Source organism: Sebastes fasciatus, chromosome 24 (genome assembly GCF_043250625.1).
Source record: "Sebastes fasciatus isolate fSebFas1 chromosome 24, fSebFas1.pri, whole genome shotgun sequence".
Classification (NCBI taxonomy): Eukaryota; Metazoa; Chordata; class Actinopteri; order Perciformes; family Sebastidae; genus Sebastes; species Sebastes fasciatus.
The window spans coordinates 17,288,467-17,308,236 of record NC_133818.1 but is presented as its reverse complement, the minus strand read 5'-3'; the positions used below and the strand labels follow the sequence as shown (position 1 = coordinate 17,308,236).

Below are 19,770 nucleotides of genomic sequence, written 5' to 3'. Positions count from 1 at the left end.
GCAACAAAACTACATGGTTATATTTAGTAAAAGAGGATGTTTTGGGTTCAAATAAGTTATTTTTGGTACTTTTTGGATGAAAGTCCTGTGTTTGACCCAACCATGCATCCCGTCCTCTGCTCTGGTTTAATACTATTTGACCTGTTCAGTAATCAGCAGAGAGACACAAGCTTCAGAGATGCGTATGTTTTATTGAAGCTGACTGATGAGTCAGAGCCCATGTGTCCACATGTGGCATTTAAATGATCTGGGTCGTGCACTTGCAGGAGGCGGGGCACCAAGAGGACACGTCGCTGTTGGAGCAGGTCCACTGCTTCTTCAGGTCAGCACAGTTACTGTACTTGTCAGCGTAGGGACAGGGGTTGGCTGCAAGAGACGGAGGAGAAAGGAGAATGGATGCATGAATAAAAAACTATTGAGAGTCCTACAACTTCTTCTGGAAGATGTTCTGAAGGCAGAGAAAGTTTTCCTGTCTCGTTCATTACATTGAAAGAAAGGAAAAGGAAAACTGGTGGGGATCTCCCTACTATCTAAAAAAACTATCGATCTATATATAGTGGGTTATCCTAGCTGACTGAGCTAACTGCCCTGCTAATAAAGTGAATACCATGATCATCAATGAATGAAAACAGGAAATGATAGAAAAAATGCCTCGTACGTTTCTGCAAACTACGGATACGTTGAACGTTTCTGAACCAAAAACACTATTCATAAATACATTTCAGCCTCGTAGCACGCTTGCAGAAACGCAAAATGCCACGCAGTTAACATTGTGAATTGGTGATTGGTTAGGTTTAGGCAACAAAACTTAGGGATGCACCGATACCGGATTGGATATCGGGCCGATACAGACTCAAATAGCTGGATCGGATATCGGTGAAAATGAGGCCGATCTATACTATACTATATCATATACTGGAATTTTAATTCCTGTTTAAGTTTTGCACTAAATGCATAAAAGATTTTTTTGCCAAGTTGTTGGTGTACGATTTATTATTTTAATAATGAATAACAATTCAATACATTTATGTTATGTTATCTCTGTATTTATTTGTTACATTGTGTTTTACAAAGTTATGAAAAGAATGATACATACAGCTTATTAATTCAACACTAGTATCGGATCGGTACTCGGTATCGGCCGATACCCAAAGCCCAGGAATCCGTATCGGTAATGAGACTGAAAAAGTCGTATCGGTGCATCCCTAACAAAACAACTTCGTTAAGGTTAGGGTAAAATCAAATCATGGTTTGTGTTAAAATAATGCCGTAACAACGTAACTAGCATCAATAAATAACAACTGCCCTTAGCGGACTTTCTTACGTAACGTTGCGTAACAAGCATAAAGTTTACTTTACGTTTCACACGGGGCACCAACATCGGTCTCCGTGGTGAAAGTCCTGTGTTTGTTTTGTAATATGTTCATAAAAACAATGTGTAAAGGGGTAACCCATTCTGGTAACACTTATCATATATAAGCAGTATATAAACATTTAAAATATGGTTTATACCACACTTTAAAGTAGTGAAGTGCTGTATTTGCCACTTACTGCACAGTTTCTTGTCGCATGCGTTGGGGCAGTCACCACAGGTTGGTCCTGATTGGTAGGGGTGATCCATATCGGAGTTTCCACTGTGATATGGGCCAGAGCATCAAATATTAAACAGCAATACACACTCACACTGGATATCAGCCCAAACATGTCACCAATATGATCTTAGAAGGCAAAGCACTTTGAATAACTATTTAATCAAGACTCAGCGAGGTGTAGAGGGACCGATTTTTACTTCTCATTGCTGCAGAGCATCATTGTTCTTCCACTTCAGTATTCTAACGATGTTTTCGACATTATTTGAATTAGAATAGCACTTAACAGTAGGTCTGAAATGTACAAAAACTATAACACTTTTATCAGAAAATGAAAATCTGTGTGAAAAATCAATTATTTTTGGGAAATTTATTTGCTTTTTCTTACTTAACTCCCAAATACATGTGATATTACTCTGCAGAAATCATAGTGCTGTCACTTTATTGCATTTTTTTGTCTTAATTATTTGGGAAAAATAAATTAACAGTGTTTCTCTGCAAAACCTTGAATGAAAATTTCTGTAAATGTATTGTTTTTGACATTTATTTGAATTAGGATATTTTACTCTAATTTTTGTTGGTTTTTTAACCTTTAGTTTTTTATTATTTTATTTTTTTACCGTGAAAGGAACTTGATCTTGGATCCGTTTAAAACAATGGACAAATAAATATTCATGTAAATAGTCACCAAAAGGGAGAAAATATGCTGAACTTTCCATTGAAAAAGAGAAATAGAATATTTTGTACTTACGCTGGGCAGTATTGGCAGACGTAGAAGTACTTGTAACTAGCGTTGGGGCAGATGGCCACACCACAGCCAACCTTGTTGGACCGGTACCAAACAACCTGTGCATAGAACAACAGATCAAATCAAATCAGGAGCTCACGATGACATTAATGTATAATACTGTTTTTATAGTTTGGGTTACTGACTCCCTTTTAACTCATTCATTCAAGTTTTGGCCCATTTGTAGGCGAATTAGTCCAAATGAAAGGATATAAGTTGAACCTGTGTGTAGTGTCCGATCACTCCTCCATTGGTAGATCCCACTCCGTAGCGATAGTCCTTCACCTCGTCGTACCAGCTCTGGATAGCGTTCTCCCAGGTGTTCTCAAAGCTGGACATGTACAGGTTCTCTCCACAGCCGCTAGCTGCAGTTAAACAGGAGGAGAGAATGAATGAATAATGTGCGCTCAAACATCATTTTTGAAGTAGTTAAAAGATTACATGATTGGGTTGAGAGCCAACGTTGTGGCTTTCACATTTATTGAATTTGACTTTTTGGATTAAATATCAGACACTGGCTTCTCATTTCGTCCACCTCTGGTATGACTTATGCGCTACATAAAACTTTTTTAAAACGCAAAGCCAAAATCATATACACAATTACATAAAAATACATCGAGTTAGACAAACAAACCACCAATACAAAAAACAAATAGGGCTGTCAAAGTTAACGCGATAATAATGTGCAAATTTGTTTAACGCCACTAATTTATTTAACGCAACTTGTGATTTTTAGGTTGTAGCGGGCTCAGTTTTAAAGCTAGAGTGAAGATACTGGCATCATATGAAACTACAAAACCTAATGAATCCACTGGTACCAACCATGTCATGCTAGCTTGTTGAGAAGGAGGCTAAATAACGCTCCGAACTTCAATTTCGTTGAGGAAAAACTGCCATTTTCAAAGGGGTACATAAGCCTGAAAATTGGTTCTATGGGTACCAACGAGTCTCCCTTTTATGCTAAATTCAGTACCTGTGAGGGTTTCTGGACAATATCTGTCATTGTTTTGTGTTGTTGATTGGTTTCCAATAATAAATATATACATACATTTTGCATAAAGCAGCATATTTGTCCACTCCCATTCTGATAAGAGTATTAAATACTTGACAAATCTCCCTTTAAGGTACATTTTGTATAAGAAATGTGATTCCTTTGCGATTAATCGTGATTAACTATTTTAATCGATTGACAGCCCTAAAAAATAATAAACACATGAACAAACCTATTGCTGAGAAATAAGCAAAACTCAAAAAATAATAATTCAAATGATGCCATTATGGACCATTCATTAGTCCACATCTGTCATTTTATGCACTCTATCCAAAGGCAAACACAGTTAACAAAAGTAATTCATTCAGTTGAGTTTGTTCCTCTCGGATATTCATATATAACGTTCATTTTTCTTGTCTTTTTGACAGCATTATCTCACACGACGTTGTTCTAAATAATACATCCAACCAGTGTTTTTAACGGTGGCATATTTGGACCGGTCTGATCATCTCCAAAAGACCCATACGTAATATGTTTACCTGTATTTCATTCAACCAGCTACATTCACTGCAAGGACTAATGTTTCTGTCATTAAATACTGTACATATGGTAGACGCGGTGCCTTAAATAGCTGCTTACTCTCAGTAATGTCATTTGTTCTTGTGCGATACCAGTGTGGCTGACGTTTAGTGAAGTATAGTTTGAAACAGAACAAGAGGTGAACTCACTGCTGATCTCTCTGGAGCTGGCGGGGCTGTGGTTCATGGAGCAGCTGTTGGCCCATTTCTGAGCGTTGGCCGCGGCCTCGCTGCTCCAGCTCTGCGGGGAGCAGAGGACACATTTATATTGTTACTGATGTGGTGCACGAGGGTGCATGTGTAAGAGCAAATCAAGTGTATGCTTTTTGGATCGGGATGTTACCATTTCCAACATGTTGCTGGCAGTAGGCTGAACACCTCTTCTCAGGGCATTGTGCTTGTTCACAATGTGATTCGCGTTAACTGGGACTTTGGAGAACTCTGTGGAGGATCCTCCGGCGCCTAAATACACCGAAAAATAATGTGTTGTGAAGTGTGAATGTGTACGATTATACCAAATTTTATAATAATAATAATAATTACAAACACTCACCCCCCTTCAGGTATGGTTTTAAGAGAGGAGAGAGATATAATAGTTAGTTTATTGCACATTACAAGCAAAAATATAGAAATGTACGCTAGATTTTTAAGAAACATAAGAAACATACACTCAATATAATTCTATATAGTAAAAGATTTAATTTCACTCACCAGTCTGGAGCCAAATGCCGAGGCAGCGAAGACGCCCAAGGCGCACAGGAAGGTGAAAGTGTAGGTCGCCATGGTTACACACAGGACTGTTATCCTCCCGAGAGCTACAGGTGTCGCTTATATACGCGCGGCCACGCCGACATGTGACAAATGAACACACATGGCGCCTGCGAAACGTCCTTGAGGATTTATGGAAAGCTGCAGCTCTGTGTTTACGCAGTACATATGTTTATGATAACCGTGATCAAGGGGCGCGCGGTATGGTCCTCTTATGTGGCAAGGTTATGAGAGGAACGGAACATGGGATCTAAACTAAACCTTGATAATTAAAAGGGTAAACTAACACTGATAAGTGACGCCAAATCTTATATTTGGACCAGTCTGATGAGCGCCACAAGACCTTTACATAATATACAGTATTTACCTGTATTTGATTCAACCCAGCTACATTAGTGAAAGCACACAATAACACAAAAGGGGCGTAAATGGGAGAACCAATGGTCGCCTTCCCTACTTCCTACCGCCATGCTTCCGGCGCCCTTGCTCGGACCACACGCTCGGCCTTCATTTTGATCTCAACTAACACATCTGTGAAGTTGACACACTAAGTGACACATTTTATGATTATTTCCTATTATATTCAATGCATATCAATAACAATACAGAACAACTGATAAACTGTACAATTAACCCAAATAGTGAATGCGATAACAGGAAGATTTGGATACATTTTGCAGATTATTTCCTGTGAATATTGCATCAGAGATGAGTTTTCCTGTTATTTTAATACAATTCTTTGCCTGTATTATGTATTTCTTTGAATTTTTAACAATCATACAGGCTCATGTTTTGACAAATTCCATGTTTTCTTCTGTTCCATTAGCTCTTTGGTTGTTTTATCTGCGTCCTTATGTAATGCAGGACGAGGCTGTTTGCTCTGTGAATACAGCTTGTGTTCAGGTCTTCACCGTTATCCTGTTTATATCTTAAATAATAACTGTAAAAATAACAATTTCATTTAGGTAAGCAGTGCTTTATTCATTGTATGACGTAGTTTTTTAACATTCAGTGTCCATCCTAAATTCATTTTATGATAATAACTTTGTGTTAAGTATTGTTCAGAGGTTTCTGGGGGTCCTTATTGGGACCCTTAGCTCTGTTCAGCCAGCAGAGGGCAGCACTTTTTTATTTTTGGGAGTGGCCCTTTGGAGCTTTTGGAGACTCTGGCTGATGCAGCTCAGCTTCATCAACAATGCCACCATAATTACATATTTATTTAGTCATTTTTGACTGGTCGTGTGTATGTCAAACGGTTGGGGCTGGTTTTGATGCACCTGTGCTGATGCAAAACCGGTTGGAGGGAGCCACAGTGCAAAACACAACCATGTTTCACTAAACTAAAAACGTGCATGTCGTGGGCTCAAGATGTTGAACGTCAGTCCCCCTGTCTACAGATTAGAGAGTCAGCTGGTCAGCAGGCTGTCACTTTGTCTGCAGTAATTGCATCTACGCTATATGATCCTCGAAGTCTGTCTCACCACCCAGTATAGAAATAATTATAACTGAGTATGTCTGTTCAGCCGACCTCTGGCCTTTCAAGCAATGACTTTAATAGTGACTGCTGCACTAGCAATACTCTGTTCCCCTTCATAAAGACAACATCAGCATGCACCCATTCACTCACCGGTGCATTCTCAGTCTGTCCATCCATCTGTGTAGTGACAGAGGATTGACAGTAGAGGATTACAGTGTCACAGCATATATCAGCTGGTCTACATGCTGTCACACACACAGTGCCTCTCACGGAGAGATTAACTCTGAAGTGTCAGTCATTGATTCATGTATTGACTCAAAGGGTGTAATTCTCCACATTACTGTCACAAGTTCTACAATTAAATTTGGCAGGTTGGCTGTGATACCCAGAATCTATGTTACAATGATAACGTCACTTCTGAAATGGGACAGTATATAACAATACATGCATATATATTAGAATATGCATCATTATATGGCAGGTAACATACGTAATAATCACATCAGCCAGCATACAGATGGCGATATTGGTCAGTCCACCACTTTGGTCCAGACTATAGACTGTATTTCAGAAGTGGATGTTATCAACATGACGTCACCCATTGGTTTGTGGGCTGTCATTTTGAAGCCTCGAGATTGTCATTTTGGCCGTCACCATCTTGTTTTTTGTTCATCGCCATCTTCATTTTTGTCCATCACATCTTGGTTTTTGGCCTTCGCCATCTTGGTATTTGTCCGTCGCCATCTTGTTTTTTGCCCGTCGCCATCTTGGTTTTTGTCCGTCGCCATCTTGGTATTTGTCCGTCGCCATCTTGGTATTTGTCCGTCGCCATCTTGGTTTTTGGCCGTCGCTATCTTGGTTTTGGGCCATCGCCATCTTGGTTTTTGGCCGTCGCCATCTTGGTATTTTGCCGTCGCCATCTTGGTTTTCGGCCGTCACCATCTTGGTTTTTGGCCGTCGCCATCTTGGTTTTTGGCTGTCGCCATCTTGATTTTTGTCTATTACCATATAGATTTTTGTCCTTCACCATCTTGGTATTTGGCCGTTGCCATCTTGGTATTTGGTTGTCACCATCTTGGTTTTTGGCTGTCGCCATCTTGATTTTTGTCTATTACCATATTGATTTTTGTCCTTCACCATCTTGGTTTTTGGCCGTAGCCATCTTGGTTTTTGGACGTCGCCATCTTGCTTTTTGGCTGTCACCATCTTGGTGAAGCAGCCAGAAGTGAACAAAACATTTTTAGAAATATTTTTGAAATAACTATTGAATGGACATGAAATGTGATTTTAATTATACAAATGCTATCAATCCAATAAGAATAGTTGCCTGAGTTTGAGTTCAAATAATCACTGTCATTGGCTATATGGATCCGTCTTTAGGGACATGAAATATCAAATATCAAGATGTTTGTTATTATCCCCCAACTAATGAGCGTCGCGTCCCCTCCTTTTTGCCTGTAATCCAATCTGTCCAGTGGCCGACAAACCCCCGGGCTAAAATTAGGGGTCATCCAATCTCTGCACAGTAGAAGCGAGGCCAGAGCTGAGACATCGCCTGGTGGTGTTGGACCACGTCCTGCTGAGATACTGTACTGTAGTCTGCTGCATTTGTCCTTCAGCGACCAAACCAAGGTTTCATTTATCAAGTGAGAAAGGTACTTTCCAGCCATCAGCCTAAATCACAAAGTACAATAGGCTTGTAATTGAGATGCTGCAGATTTGTCCAAAATGAAGTGTTTAAAAAAGCTTAAATGGCAAGGCCAGAGCTGTCACTTTAACAGCAGCGGGTGAGCACAGCGTTCGGAGAAAGCCTGAGTCAGCAAGGATGGCTGAGTCTCTTCGCCAGCTCCAGCCACTAACACATTGACATCTGAGGATGTTTAACAGTCGCTGCTGCAGCTGTATGTTCCAGATGTCAGTGGTTGCAGGACAATTAGCAACTGTTAGCTTTACTCTAAAGAAAAATAATGTATTATAGTTAGAGCTGTTTTTTAAGCAGCGAGCAGTAGACGTCGTGTAAACTCTCTGCTGATGCGACTTCTGTATTAAATGTAGGCTTAGCTTTGCTTCCCTCCATCTTTTTGTCCCTGCTGGCTAGCCCCCAGCCCAGTTGCCCAGCAACCTCCTCAATAAGACGTGCAATGAGTCATACTTTTTACAAGTCAAATGTCTAAGCTGCTGTTAGAGCATCGACTTTATGACAGCGTGCTATTGAGTCTCCAGGATAGTGCTAATCAGCGAGTCAATAAGGTGGACTGTATCGAGTTTGCAGACAAACAGGTAGATTTGTTTATAATGAGCAATTATTGGAGTTGGCACACTATTATGGGGGATCCAGATCTCATTATGTAGCAGTGGATGAATTTCTGCAGGGGAAGTGTAATGATTTCAATATAAGCTGCGATGGTCAGTGATTTTAATCCCATTCGGAGCTCAGACGTCTGTGATTTTTTTTCATCCCCCACCCTGCTAATAATTACAGTTCCAATTTCTTGCTTCGTCAGCTCAGCGCTCATTGTGACAACGGTAGAAAAGGTTTTGATAACCTGATAGATCGCTTGTTAAGATCAGTCAAGTGAATGAAGAAAAGAGACATGTACAGGTGATTCTGGTTTGGCTCTAACTTAATATAAAGCAGAGTCTAAATGGTGTTCAGAAAGAGACATTTAAAGGAACAGTTTGTAACATTTAGAGGGATCTATTGGCAGAAATGGAATATAATATTAACAAGTATATTTCTTTATTGTATAATCACCTGAAAATATGAATTGTTGTCGTTACCTTAAGGCCCTTACACACGGGGCCTTACACACGGGGGTGATGAATAAACAACAGGAAAATGCAAAATACTCGCCTGGGAATATTATATGTGTAGGGCTTTTATTGTGAAAGGTAAAAACGGAAGGATTGGATCTGGTCTGCGCTGGTTGAAAGGTTGAAATTTTACCGTCTTGGCAAAGAGTATAGAAGCAAAGAGACGAAACTCCGGTGTTTTTTTTTGACAACAGCCGCTGCCACCATTTTGGACTGAAAACGCTTATTATATTTATAATATTTTATTGTTCAACACAGGCCATTTTCAGTAGAATATGACAAATCATTTTGTTTTATATTTGTACGCCACTTTTAGACGGCCGTTTTACTGGCGTCCAGTAGTTGCTTTCAGTCCAAAATGGTGGAAGCAAAGCTTTGCTGCTGATGTTGCAATGGAACGAACAATGTACTTTAATTTCTTGGCAGTTCTTTGGTCTTGGTTCGGACTACGGAGCCTCCGTGTTGTTGTTTCATAAATATAGGCGCAACTCAACCCGTACCACACAATGTGATACCTTTATTCGCGGTGCTAAAGCTCAGAAAATCTTGTTTCGGAAAAGATTACGTAATTTTTTTGCCCTTTAATATTCACGTTCTGTGTGAAAGTATTCATGACAAATACAACAGCTCGGAAAAATGCATTGACGTGTGAATTAATCGCATGAAAAAAAACGCCCCCGGTGTGTAATGGACTTTAGAATGAGACGTTTATATCTACATACGGAGCGGGTCCGCTTCACAGAGCCGGGCGCCATGTTTCTATAGTAGCCCAGAAAGGACAAACCAAACAATGGCTCTACAGAGGGCCATTCACGTTTTCATGTCAGCCACCGTTGCTCAACGCTAGATGGCGCCAGATCAAATACACTGCACCTTTAAGTACTTTGCAACACGTGTTGAAAATTAAATTACACCTCAATAATTAATAATAGATAATATGAAGCCTATTGGTAATGGTCACATCAGAAAAAAACACTTTTGAAGACTATAAACTACAAAAAGCTGATCAAAACAGGGAAGTCAAAGCCCCAAATAAGACCAACAACAACACTGCTATTAACAAAGCATTGGCCTGGTGCATCGCATTATACCACAGGAGACAGTTTGTCCCAAGGTAACCACCAACATGAGGATGATAATGCAGTTCTCTGGATCTTTCTCCAGCTTTGTTAATATTCAGCTGCTGTGCTGCTTCCAAGCAGTGAGCTGAGTCATGTTTTCTTTTTCAACAAATCAGTGTACTCCAGTCCAGTACTCATGCTGTGCTGCAATTCAGTGTTTTGAGCCGAGTGTCGGTGCATTGTTACAGTATGAGTCATCAGGTGAAAACATCAGCTCCTTCAGAGTGAATGTATTTCGAGAGTTAGTTTATCATGTAACGTATTGTGCTCTGCAAACTCCTGATTCTGGTAGAGAGATGAAAAGAGCTTAAGAGAGGATGCAAGGTTTTGAAATAAAAGCGCCACGCTTTCAGGATGAGCCCCCAAAAAGCCGCAGTTCATCCTCCACAACTTGGACACCAAACTCTGAAGCACTATTGTGGCTTTGGCCCCCTGCGCTGCTTATGAGTCATCTTGGCAGATGGGTGTAATGCACCCTCCTTCACCCCCACCGACACTATGTGGGCCTCCTCCCAGCCGCGCTCCTGCCAAACACAATCCCACTCCGAAACAAATCACGCCTGTTAAAGACATATCCCAAATCTGTCCGGCGTTGTCCGGGCTACAGCGAGTAAATGAACTGTCACAGGGTGCAACGCTGACATTTCTCACCACTGTAACACTCCTGTCCTTCCCTCCTCCGTTCCTTTTGCTCTCAACACGTCTCTTAAATAAGAGGGAGCAGGGGTAATGTTAGTGGGTCAGCAGAAAATAGCCTGATAATTGACCCTGTCATTTAGCGAATTCAAAAGCAATGCAAAGTCATAGCGCCATGCTAAGCCCCTCTCATCTCTATTTCTATAGCAACAGCAAACACAGAGAGGGGCAACAATGGGGGGCTTGAGCTCAAAGAGGAGCGTTCGCAGTAGGGCTCCCTTGTTTTATTTTTTTCTGCGGTGCATATTGAGCGTCAGGCCGCCACCTGTGTCGCTTTATCCAATCATGTTACATATGCCAAGAATTTCACAACGAAAGCCGACTCCCTGCTGGGGAGCACAATGCAGAAATAGCAGCAAGATGTGAGCTGGTTCACGTTGACGTTGGCATGATACAGAGTCGGTTTACACAATGTATGGCACAATGTATGGCTACAAAGCAAGCTAAGCGAAGCTGCACCCGTAGAGAACAAGCTACTCTTTGCTTGGGTGCACATTTAGCAAACTTGTAGTTCAAATGTTCGCTTTCTTGCAGAGAGTTTGGTTGGAAGACTGATACAAAATCTTCCTACCAACACCTCTAAAGCTCACTGACTCCATTTACATGCACAACATACAGTATTCTACATATAATTTATACTCTATATACATATTTTTTGCCCTTATTCCGAAAAAAAAAACAATATTCCTACTAAGCTGTTTACATGGCTAATGAAAATTCATATTCCACTAATATTACCGTTCACATGCAGCCGCGCCTACTCCAATTAACGTAACCAGTGGCGAATATTTGTGCATATCCAAAAACCTGCTGATATCCACGTCTTTCATAATGTTTAAAAGTAGGTGTGTTTCTTTTAGACATGCATCTCTGCAAACTGACGGCTAGTTGGTTTTAGGGCCGCACAATTCATCAAATATTAATCACGATTTTGGCTTCCCACATTTAAATGAACATGATCGCCTGCGATACTGACATTTATAATATGTGCTGTGCACTTAGAAAACATATCAAATCAAGCGCTTCCTAAACATCCAGCCACCAGCCGGTGACCGAGATGTTTTGGCTTCACTTTTGGGGATAGACGTTATCGATACAACCAATGTGTTTATGATTAAATTGAGAGCATTACATTGTTTATCTAACTCTTAATGTTGCTAATTTTGCTCTTGAAGTGCACCAGATTGATGCATTTAACTAAAATATCGCCGACAAAAGGGTAGGGTGAATATTCCTGTATTATGTCATATTGCAGTATATACTGTATATACAGTATATAGCAGGAAATGGAAGTGAAAGCAGTGCTCTGTTTATTTGAATGTGAAAGTGCAATAAAAATATGTTGTCGCTAAAATCAAAGAATAATCGTGATCTCAATATTGAACAAAATAATTATCATTTTGGCCATAGTCATGCAGCCCTAGTTGGTTTGTGTACAACGCACAGAGCTGGTCGTAAACAGGCAAAAGGTCGCGTGTTACAAACTGCCGTGAAAACCCAAATTGAGACGCATGTTCTTAATGGTCTGTATACATGTCCAAAGAATGCTCCTAAAACCTGATTACATCAGCATATCCCACATGTCTTAATCGGAAAATGCTCCATTCAGAATAATTCAGAATATCCAAACAGAATATGCTGTTTACGTGACCCGTATCAAATTCACAATATTGTCATTAATAGTGGAACATTAGTATGCATGTAAAAGTAGTCGCTGATTAACATGTTAAATCTCCCTCTCTTTACTCCATTCAAAACAAGGTGTAAATACAACATAGTCTCTGACAATTTCTGGAACTTGCTCCCGGCCAAGAGTTAGTCTGGCACATAACCGCCAGTAAACAACAACGTGTTAATTAGTGAGGATGTTATTACCTATATGGACTGAGCCAGGCTAGCTGTTTCCCCCTGTTTCCTGTCTTTGTGCTAAGTTAACTGTAATCGGCTGCTTCAAACTGCAACATTTGGTTTACCCTCCAGATCTGACCTCTGACCCCAGACCCAGAAGGGTGCTTTCACACCTAAAGGCTGGCCCACACTAAAAGATTTTTCAGATCCTAACAGATTTTCAAAATGTGAGAGACCCTACACATAACCACATGTTTTGTTAAATGTAACAGTTTTGTTCCTATAGTGTGTGGTGAGCAAAGATTTGGCCAAAACAGCACACACTAACAGATTCGTTAATGAACAACAAGAGTCCCGACTAAAAACAAATGAAATCTTCCAAAATCTTGATACTAACTAGCTTGCAGTTTGCAAATTACTCTATCAGCTAAATGTTATGAAGCCACCAATGGCAGATCCATGCTGCATAGCTACTGTAAGTTACAGCAAGCTGGCACAACCTTAGTTGAAGACAATATTTTGCTACGTTAGTTGAACAATGTCTGTGCTTTAAGGGGAGCTGAAGAGAGGCAAGGCACTCTTCATATTCTTTGGATTTTCCCGGCAAAACAGACCCGAATCCTTTAAAATCAGTCCACAGGCTGTTATAGACAACCGAGAAAGTCGAGGGAAGGTCTCAGTTTTTAAGTCACGTTACAATCCTTACACACATATTGGCGATTAATACATGTAAATGTTACATATAGTACCTTTAAAGTCACAAGAATGAAGGAAACAAAGTCTCTGAAATTCAATTATTCTCCCCCAGACCAACCACTTTGGTTTTGAAATACTCTCTATTTTCAAGGTCTCATGGTTGGCATGTATGTGTACTTTTGTAAGTATAATTTGTCCCTTGGTCCGGACCAAATGAACAGGTTCGAAAGCACCTTAACTGTTACTTATTGACCCAAAACTGAATATTCTTACGTGATGGGTAGTGAAATTATTTTCCTCAAAGAATTCATTTTGAAGTAGACAGGGACTCTTCGCTCTTAGATGGTAATCTGTCTGGCTGAGCACATTGTGCACATGACCCTGACCGTTTCTGCTGCATCATGGAAAGCACTGGCCACGTCAAGCAGCTTGCGGAGGAATCCTTGTTGTATATTTAACATAGAACATTGGCACTAAATAAAGTGAAGGTGGTGACGCACTGGCAAATCAGAGCAACGTGGATGACTAACTATTAGTAGCGTTGGGAAATGAAAATCTGTGAAATTGCCTTTGACTTGTAGCTGTTCAATAACAAAAAAAAGCTAGAAATAGGGAATCTTCATTGTTGCTTGGAGTCATTTTTTATTCATTCTGCTTCTGATATTCTCTCGCCGGTTTTGTTTTTCTTGTCACTGCGTGTTTTGCGTGAGGAGTGAGGATCGTAAATGCAGAATATAATGCGGCTGTTCAAAATCTGATCTAAGAAAAAGCTTCTCTAAATCTACAAAAAAAATATGACTCAGACATGACTGAAAAATGGATTTGAGTTGTCTGACTGAGCAGGTTATTGGATTTTACCGAGTATGTAAAAGACGCATGTAAACTTCAAAGTGTGTTACACATAACATTGGAGCCTCCAGCTATCCTCCCCTGCTGATAGTGTTTAATGCAGCGCAGGCAGCCATCCATCCCTAACGCTCCATGCAGCATTACTCACTTTTACACAGATATGAGCAGCGACTGTGTCTGCTGCAGCAAACAGCTTAAAGATACGTATGTGAATTATTTATGCACCTGGAGTCAAGCTGTGCCTGTATTGATGGTGATGTACCCGGGGGGGAGGGGAGGCTCTGCTGGAGTAAGGTGTCAGCAATAAAATGCAACATAAAGATAATGGAAAGGCTATCCACAGTGTGCTTTATCATTCTTATATATAACAGTAGGACATCCTGACTGGACGAGTTGAGCTGACACGCAATTCTCTTTAAAGATTACAAAAATATTTAGGAAATAGTATCCCGTTCTGAGTGACTGAATCACATGCTACTATTCCGTCTTCCTAATACAGACTTTTCCCTTTTTATAGTCCGATGTCCCCGAGCCTCGTATGCTTATCTTCACTTGCTCCCATGGGGACGGGTTCTGCGAAAGCACCATCCAGCTGGTCTTTCAAAGCCCAACCCCGCCGTCTAAACTGATCCCAGCGGACTTATTTTGACTTGATGTCAAGCTGTGAGACATACAGAGAGACTAATGTGGGACAACATTGCGTGTTTCTCTCCTGGTATATATATAGGGCTCTTTTCCCAGAGCTCCGAGCGGTTGGTATTCTGTGAGAGAAACTGGATCCGCAGGACTGATACAAGCCACTGTTCCTGCAGCCAAACGCCATGTGTCCTCTTCTTGTACTGGTTGACCCCCATGTCAACGCTACAATACTAGTAGTAAAATATCTGCATATAAGAAGTGGACGTTGTCACCGTGACGTCACACATTGGTTTGTGGACTGCTGTTTTGAAGCCTCGAGTTTGGCATTTTGCCCGTAGCCATCTTGGTTTTTGGCCGTTGCCATGTTGTTTTTTTCGAACCAGATGTGACACGAGAGGGTGGAGCTAAGTACAACCAAACACTGAATAACGCATTTTTGCCTACTAAAATGTAACTTTTATGAAATGAAAACACATGTTAAAGGGTTAAAGTTCTGGCTGTCGCCATCCTGACTTTTGTCCTTCACCATCTTGGTTTTTGGTCGTCACCATCTTGGTTTTTGGTCATCGCCATCTTGGCTTTTGTCCGTCACCACCTTGGTTTTTTGCCATCACCATCTTGGTTTTTGGCCGTCACCAACTTGGTTTTTGGCCGGCACCATCTTGGTTTTTGGTCATCGCCATCTTGACTTTTGTCCGTCACCACCTTAGTTTTTGGCCGTCACCATCTTGGTTTTTGGCCGGCACCATCTTGACTTTTGTCCGTCACCACCTTGGTTTTTGGTCGTCACATCTTGGTTTTTGGTCATCGCCATCTTGACTTTTGTCCGTCACCATCTTGTTTTTTGGCCGTCACCATCTTGGTTTTTGGTCATCGCCATCTTGGTTTTTGGCCGGCATCATCTTGGTTTTTGGTCATCGCCATTCTTGACTTTGTCTGTCACCATCTTGGTTTTTGGTCATCGCCATCTTGGTTTTTGGCCATCACCATCTTGGTTTTTGGCCGGCACCATCTTGGTTTTTGGTCATCGCCATCTTGACTTTTGTCCGTCACCACCTTGGTTTTTGTCCGTCACCATCTTGGTTTTTGGCCATCACCATCTTGGTTTTTGGCCGGCACCATCTTGGTTTTTGGTCATCGCCATCTTGACTTTTGTCCGTCACCACCTTTGTTTTTGGCCGTCACCATCTTGGTTTTTGGCCGGCACCATCTTGGTTTTTGGTCATCGCCATATTGACTTTTGTCCGGCACCATCTTGGTTTTTGGTCATCGCCATATTGACTTTTGTCCGTCACCATCTTGGTTTTTGGTCGTCACATCTTGGTCTTTGCAACCAGAAGTGACAGGAGAGGACGGAGCTGAATAAGACATTTACAGGCGACCAAAATGTTACAATTAACTTTCATGAAGTGAAAACACACTGTGAAAGGGTTAAAGCCACGCCCTAAAGCATCCACTTCTTTATCGTCTATTTGACTCTAAATGGAATGAAGGGAAGGCTGTAAGGAGAGAGGACGGACCCATCGGTCTATGTCTATTCATTTCTCCTCCATTGTTGTTGCTCAACACTTGTAGGATATGACAGTTGGTCTTTGGTCCATTATGATTGGACGGCTGGGTAAAAAGTGACAGTTAAAAGCGCACATTTTACCCAAAGTTGAACATTTTTCAACTCTCGGTGACCAGAAAAAAACACACCAAACGTGCAGTGTTCAGTGCAGAATCAATGCACAGGTGTTTTTCTGCACCAGTCGCACATTTGCAACTAATTTGACTGAACCACTAAAACTAGCTAGTAAAATTGATTCTGATTCAGATTTGTATTAATTAAGTTTTGGCTTAATAGAACCCAGTTATACTGACTTAAATTTGCTTATTAACTATTAGCTATTAAATATCTTTTTAGGACCAAAACTCAGCAGGCAGATTCCAGTCTGACTGCTACATGTCCTTGAAATCTCTCTCTACCCCAGCTCCCTCTATTTTACAAATTAATTACAAAGTCCAGCAACTTTGAATCACAAAGGGATGACAGCTGAATGGAAATGAGACCGTCCGTTTTAAATGTAAAAAAAAATATATTTAAAATATACATATTATTACTCTGGTCACAGCTCAGCTCAACAACTGATCTCATCAACTGAGGGGGCAGACGGCTCAGGAATTCTGATTACCCTGAAACAAGTTTCATTACGTCCTCGTCCACAAATGTAGTGTGACACTTTCTGCGGAGTCTTTTCTCTTGGGCTTTAGTGTCCGGCTCAAGGACACTTCAGCAGGCTTTTTGGTGGTTACGAGGAGCCACCGCAGAATGACAGTTACGACCCGTGAACTCCTCGCCAACCGTCCCCTCGTATCATGTGACTGTTATCTGTTTTGTGGAGCGTGTGTCTGGCTGCTCTGACGGCAGGCTGAAAACAATAAAAGCTCTGTTAACCCACAAAACTTTCAGCAACTTAAACTTTGTTGTAGTGATTTCTCCAGTGATTTACTCACTAAAAATAAATGTAGTCATCCTAGCGCGGCCCATTGATGAGTCAAACACTTTCAGTAAAGCCTCAGAGCCAGCCGTCCTAATCCGACGTACAGCCGGTGAAGCTCAAGGTGCCAGGAGGTTTGTCTAAATGCGCGTCTTGTTTAATGATCTCTGCCCCACTACCCTCAAACTGTCAATCACCCTGAAGGGAACGGAGTTCGCAGCAAGGTGCTCTACTGCAGAAAAGTCTGAATATGATCAAGACATTAGCTGTAATCATTCATTCATTCATTTATTATCTGTAACCGCTTATCCTATTCAGCTACCTTGCTCCTACGGGCAATTTAGAGTCAACTATTAACCTAACCTGCAGGTTTTTGGACAGTGGGAGGAAACAGGAGCACCCGGAGTAAACCCACACTAACACGGGGAGAACATGCAAGCCGGGTTTGAACCTCTTGCTGTGAGGAGACAGTGCTAACCACAGCACCCCCCACCGTGCAGCCCATATTTGCTGTAATGCAGCATAAAGAATACAGCAATGTCTCACTGCGAGGACGTATAGATGAATGAATACAGTCACACTTCAACTCCCATGACCCCGCACACCGTTCACTCTAAACCTGCCGATCAATCTGTCGGTCAGACGCCTTCTCGTCGGCTCACGGCGGATTACGAGCGCCAGAAGGCCGTGGCGCTCTGTCCCGCTATGATACATACTTAGAGAGATTAACCTGTCACTTCTAGTCATGTGCCTAACCCCCCAAGCCTTTTAAAGGTGCATCTGGAACGCGCCGGAGCGTCCTTCTGTCAGCCCAAATATTTACTCACAGGAGGGAGGTTAGTCTCAGAGGGATGCTTTCAACACCTGTTGATCCATTTTATGTGTATTGTAGTCTAAAGGGGGAAAATGGCATCTTCAAATTGCTTATTTTTGTGGAAGAAACAGCCTATTTGATTTAGCAGTCCTCTCAGAACATATATCACTAGAGCAAGTCTCTGCCAAACAGAGGAACCAAATCACGGAATTCAATCCAAATTTCTCATACCGTATCTGATCCGGCCTTTTTATCTGCCGGTGAGCTAAATGCCATCCCGTCACGACTATATCATCTTCATATATCATCTTCATATTACATCCCATATTACAACCTAAGCCCCGTTTTACGCAGTTAACAACACAGTTTTTTTCGTTGTTGTCTGTTCATTTATATGTCTTTAAAGTGGCCAGCTTATTCACCCCTGCTTTTTTTATATTTTTCTTTTAAGCAATATGGTTTTGAAGATCACGATTATTATTAGTATTACTACTTTTTCTTTTCCTTCATTGAAAAACAAAGTAAATTTAGTCGTCCAAAGAGTGGGCCCCAAAAAAAAGAAAAGCAGTAACTATAAATGCAACTGTAAACTTAATTTATTCCTAACCTGTGAGTAACCACAAACCTAAATGCATGGTGATGATCGGTGAGGGCTATGCTAATCCATCTCTCTTTTACTATGCTGACCACCACATGCCAACACATCATCAGACTATGGATGCCAGCGCAGGACATCCCGTCTGAGCGTGTGATAATGGCATTTTTTGGTAAAGTGGAAAATAAAAACGTCCGCGTCCGAGTTTCACAATTAAATTCGAGTGAAAAAGCTTTACCGGCCTGACATTTCACTGTTGTTTCTCCCCCTCCTCTTTACCAAACTGAGACACAAGTGCCGGCCTCGTAACTTGACCTCCTCCCTCCCCGCCAACTGTATGACACTGCCGCGGGTTCTCATGGACACGCTGCCCTTTGGAAATTCCTTGGCTGCAACCAATACGTGCAACACCAGCGTCCACTCAAGACGAGTATCGCCGCACAGGAGCGGATGAATTATCACCGCAGCTTTTGATGTGGCGGGCACATTGACCACGGGGTCGTATCATGTTAGCCCTCGTCAGCAAATTCAAGTCACTCAAATGCATCTTTTTTCAGCAACAATACACAGCGCCATGTGCAAAGATCTTTTGTCTCCAAATTCAACCCAATTAGAGCAAATTCAATCCAGTTAGATTAAAATAAGATCAGCAGACATTCCCTGTGACTCCCAGAGCCCCTCTCTCTTCTGGCGTCTAATCTCTATATCTCGCTAATTAGCAAGCAACCTTGCAGAAAAGCTGCCACAACGCAGATTACATCCCGCTCACTTAAGTGCTCTGTAAATCCACTCAAATTAGACATCTCAGTGCGTCTGTGCTTCGAGCTATTGTTCACAACGGGCTGCAGAAAAACAGAATAACATCCTAAAATCCAGAAAAGTTTTCAATGAAATGCATTATTAATGATGCAGAATATCTGAATGCCAGCAGTGATTCTTTAAAAGAAATATTCCAAAAACATTGCACATATCACTTTGCATTTGCCAAATATTTTTTGCTGACTAACCCTTAACACACAGAGATGTAA

General features: G+C 41.2%; 3 protein-coding genes across 3 annotated transcripts in view; all 3 read right to left on the bottom strand.

Annotated features, from left to right (window-relative positions):
* The window catches only part of gart (phosphoribosylglycinamide formyltransferase), a 305,993-nt gene that overhangs the window by 198,976 nt on the left and 87,247 nt on the right, over window positions 1-19,770 (bottom strand). The gene's annotated exons all lie outside the window — the stretch shown is intronic.
* filip1l (filamin A interacting protein 1-like) overlaps window positions 1-19,770 on the bottom strand; it is an 88,580-nt gene that overhangs the window by 68,226 nt on the left and 584 nt on the right. The window lies entirely within an intron of this gene.
* Window positions 172-6,844, bottom strand: LOC141763081 (cysteine-rich venom protein TEL1-like). Its single transcript, XM_074627361.1, has 7 exons — window positions 4,653-6,844; window positions 4,289-4,407; window positions 4,096-4,186; window positions 2,599-2,741; window positions 2,341-2,435; window positions 1,552-1,634; window positions 172-366 (listed from the first exon to the last, which is right to left on the bottom strand). Exons 1-7 carry the CDS (start codon window positions 4,726-4,728, stop codon window positions 239-241), a joined length of 735 nt encoding a protein of 244 aa, XP_074483462.1. The 5' UTR covers window positions 4,729-6,844; the 3' UTR covers window positions 172-238.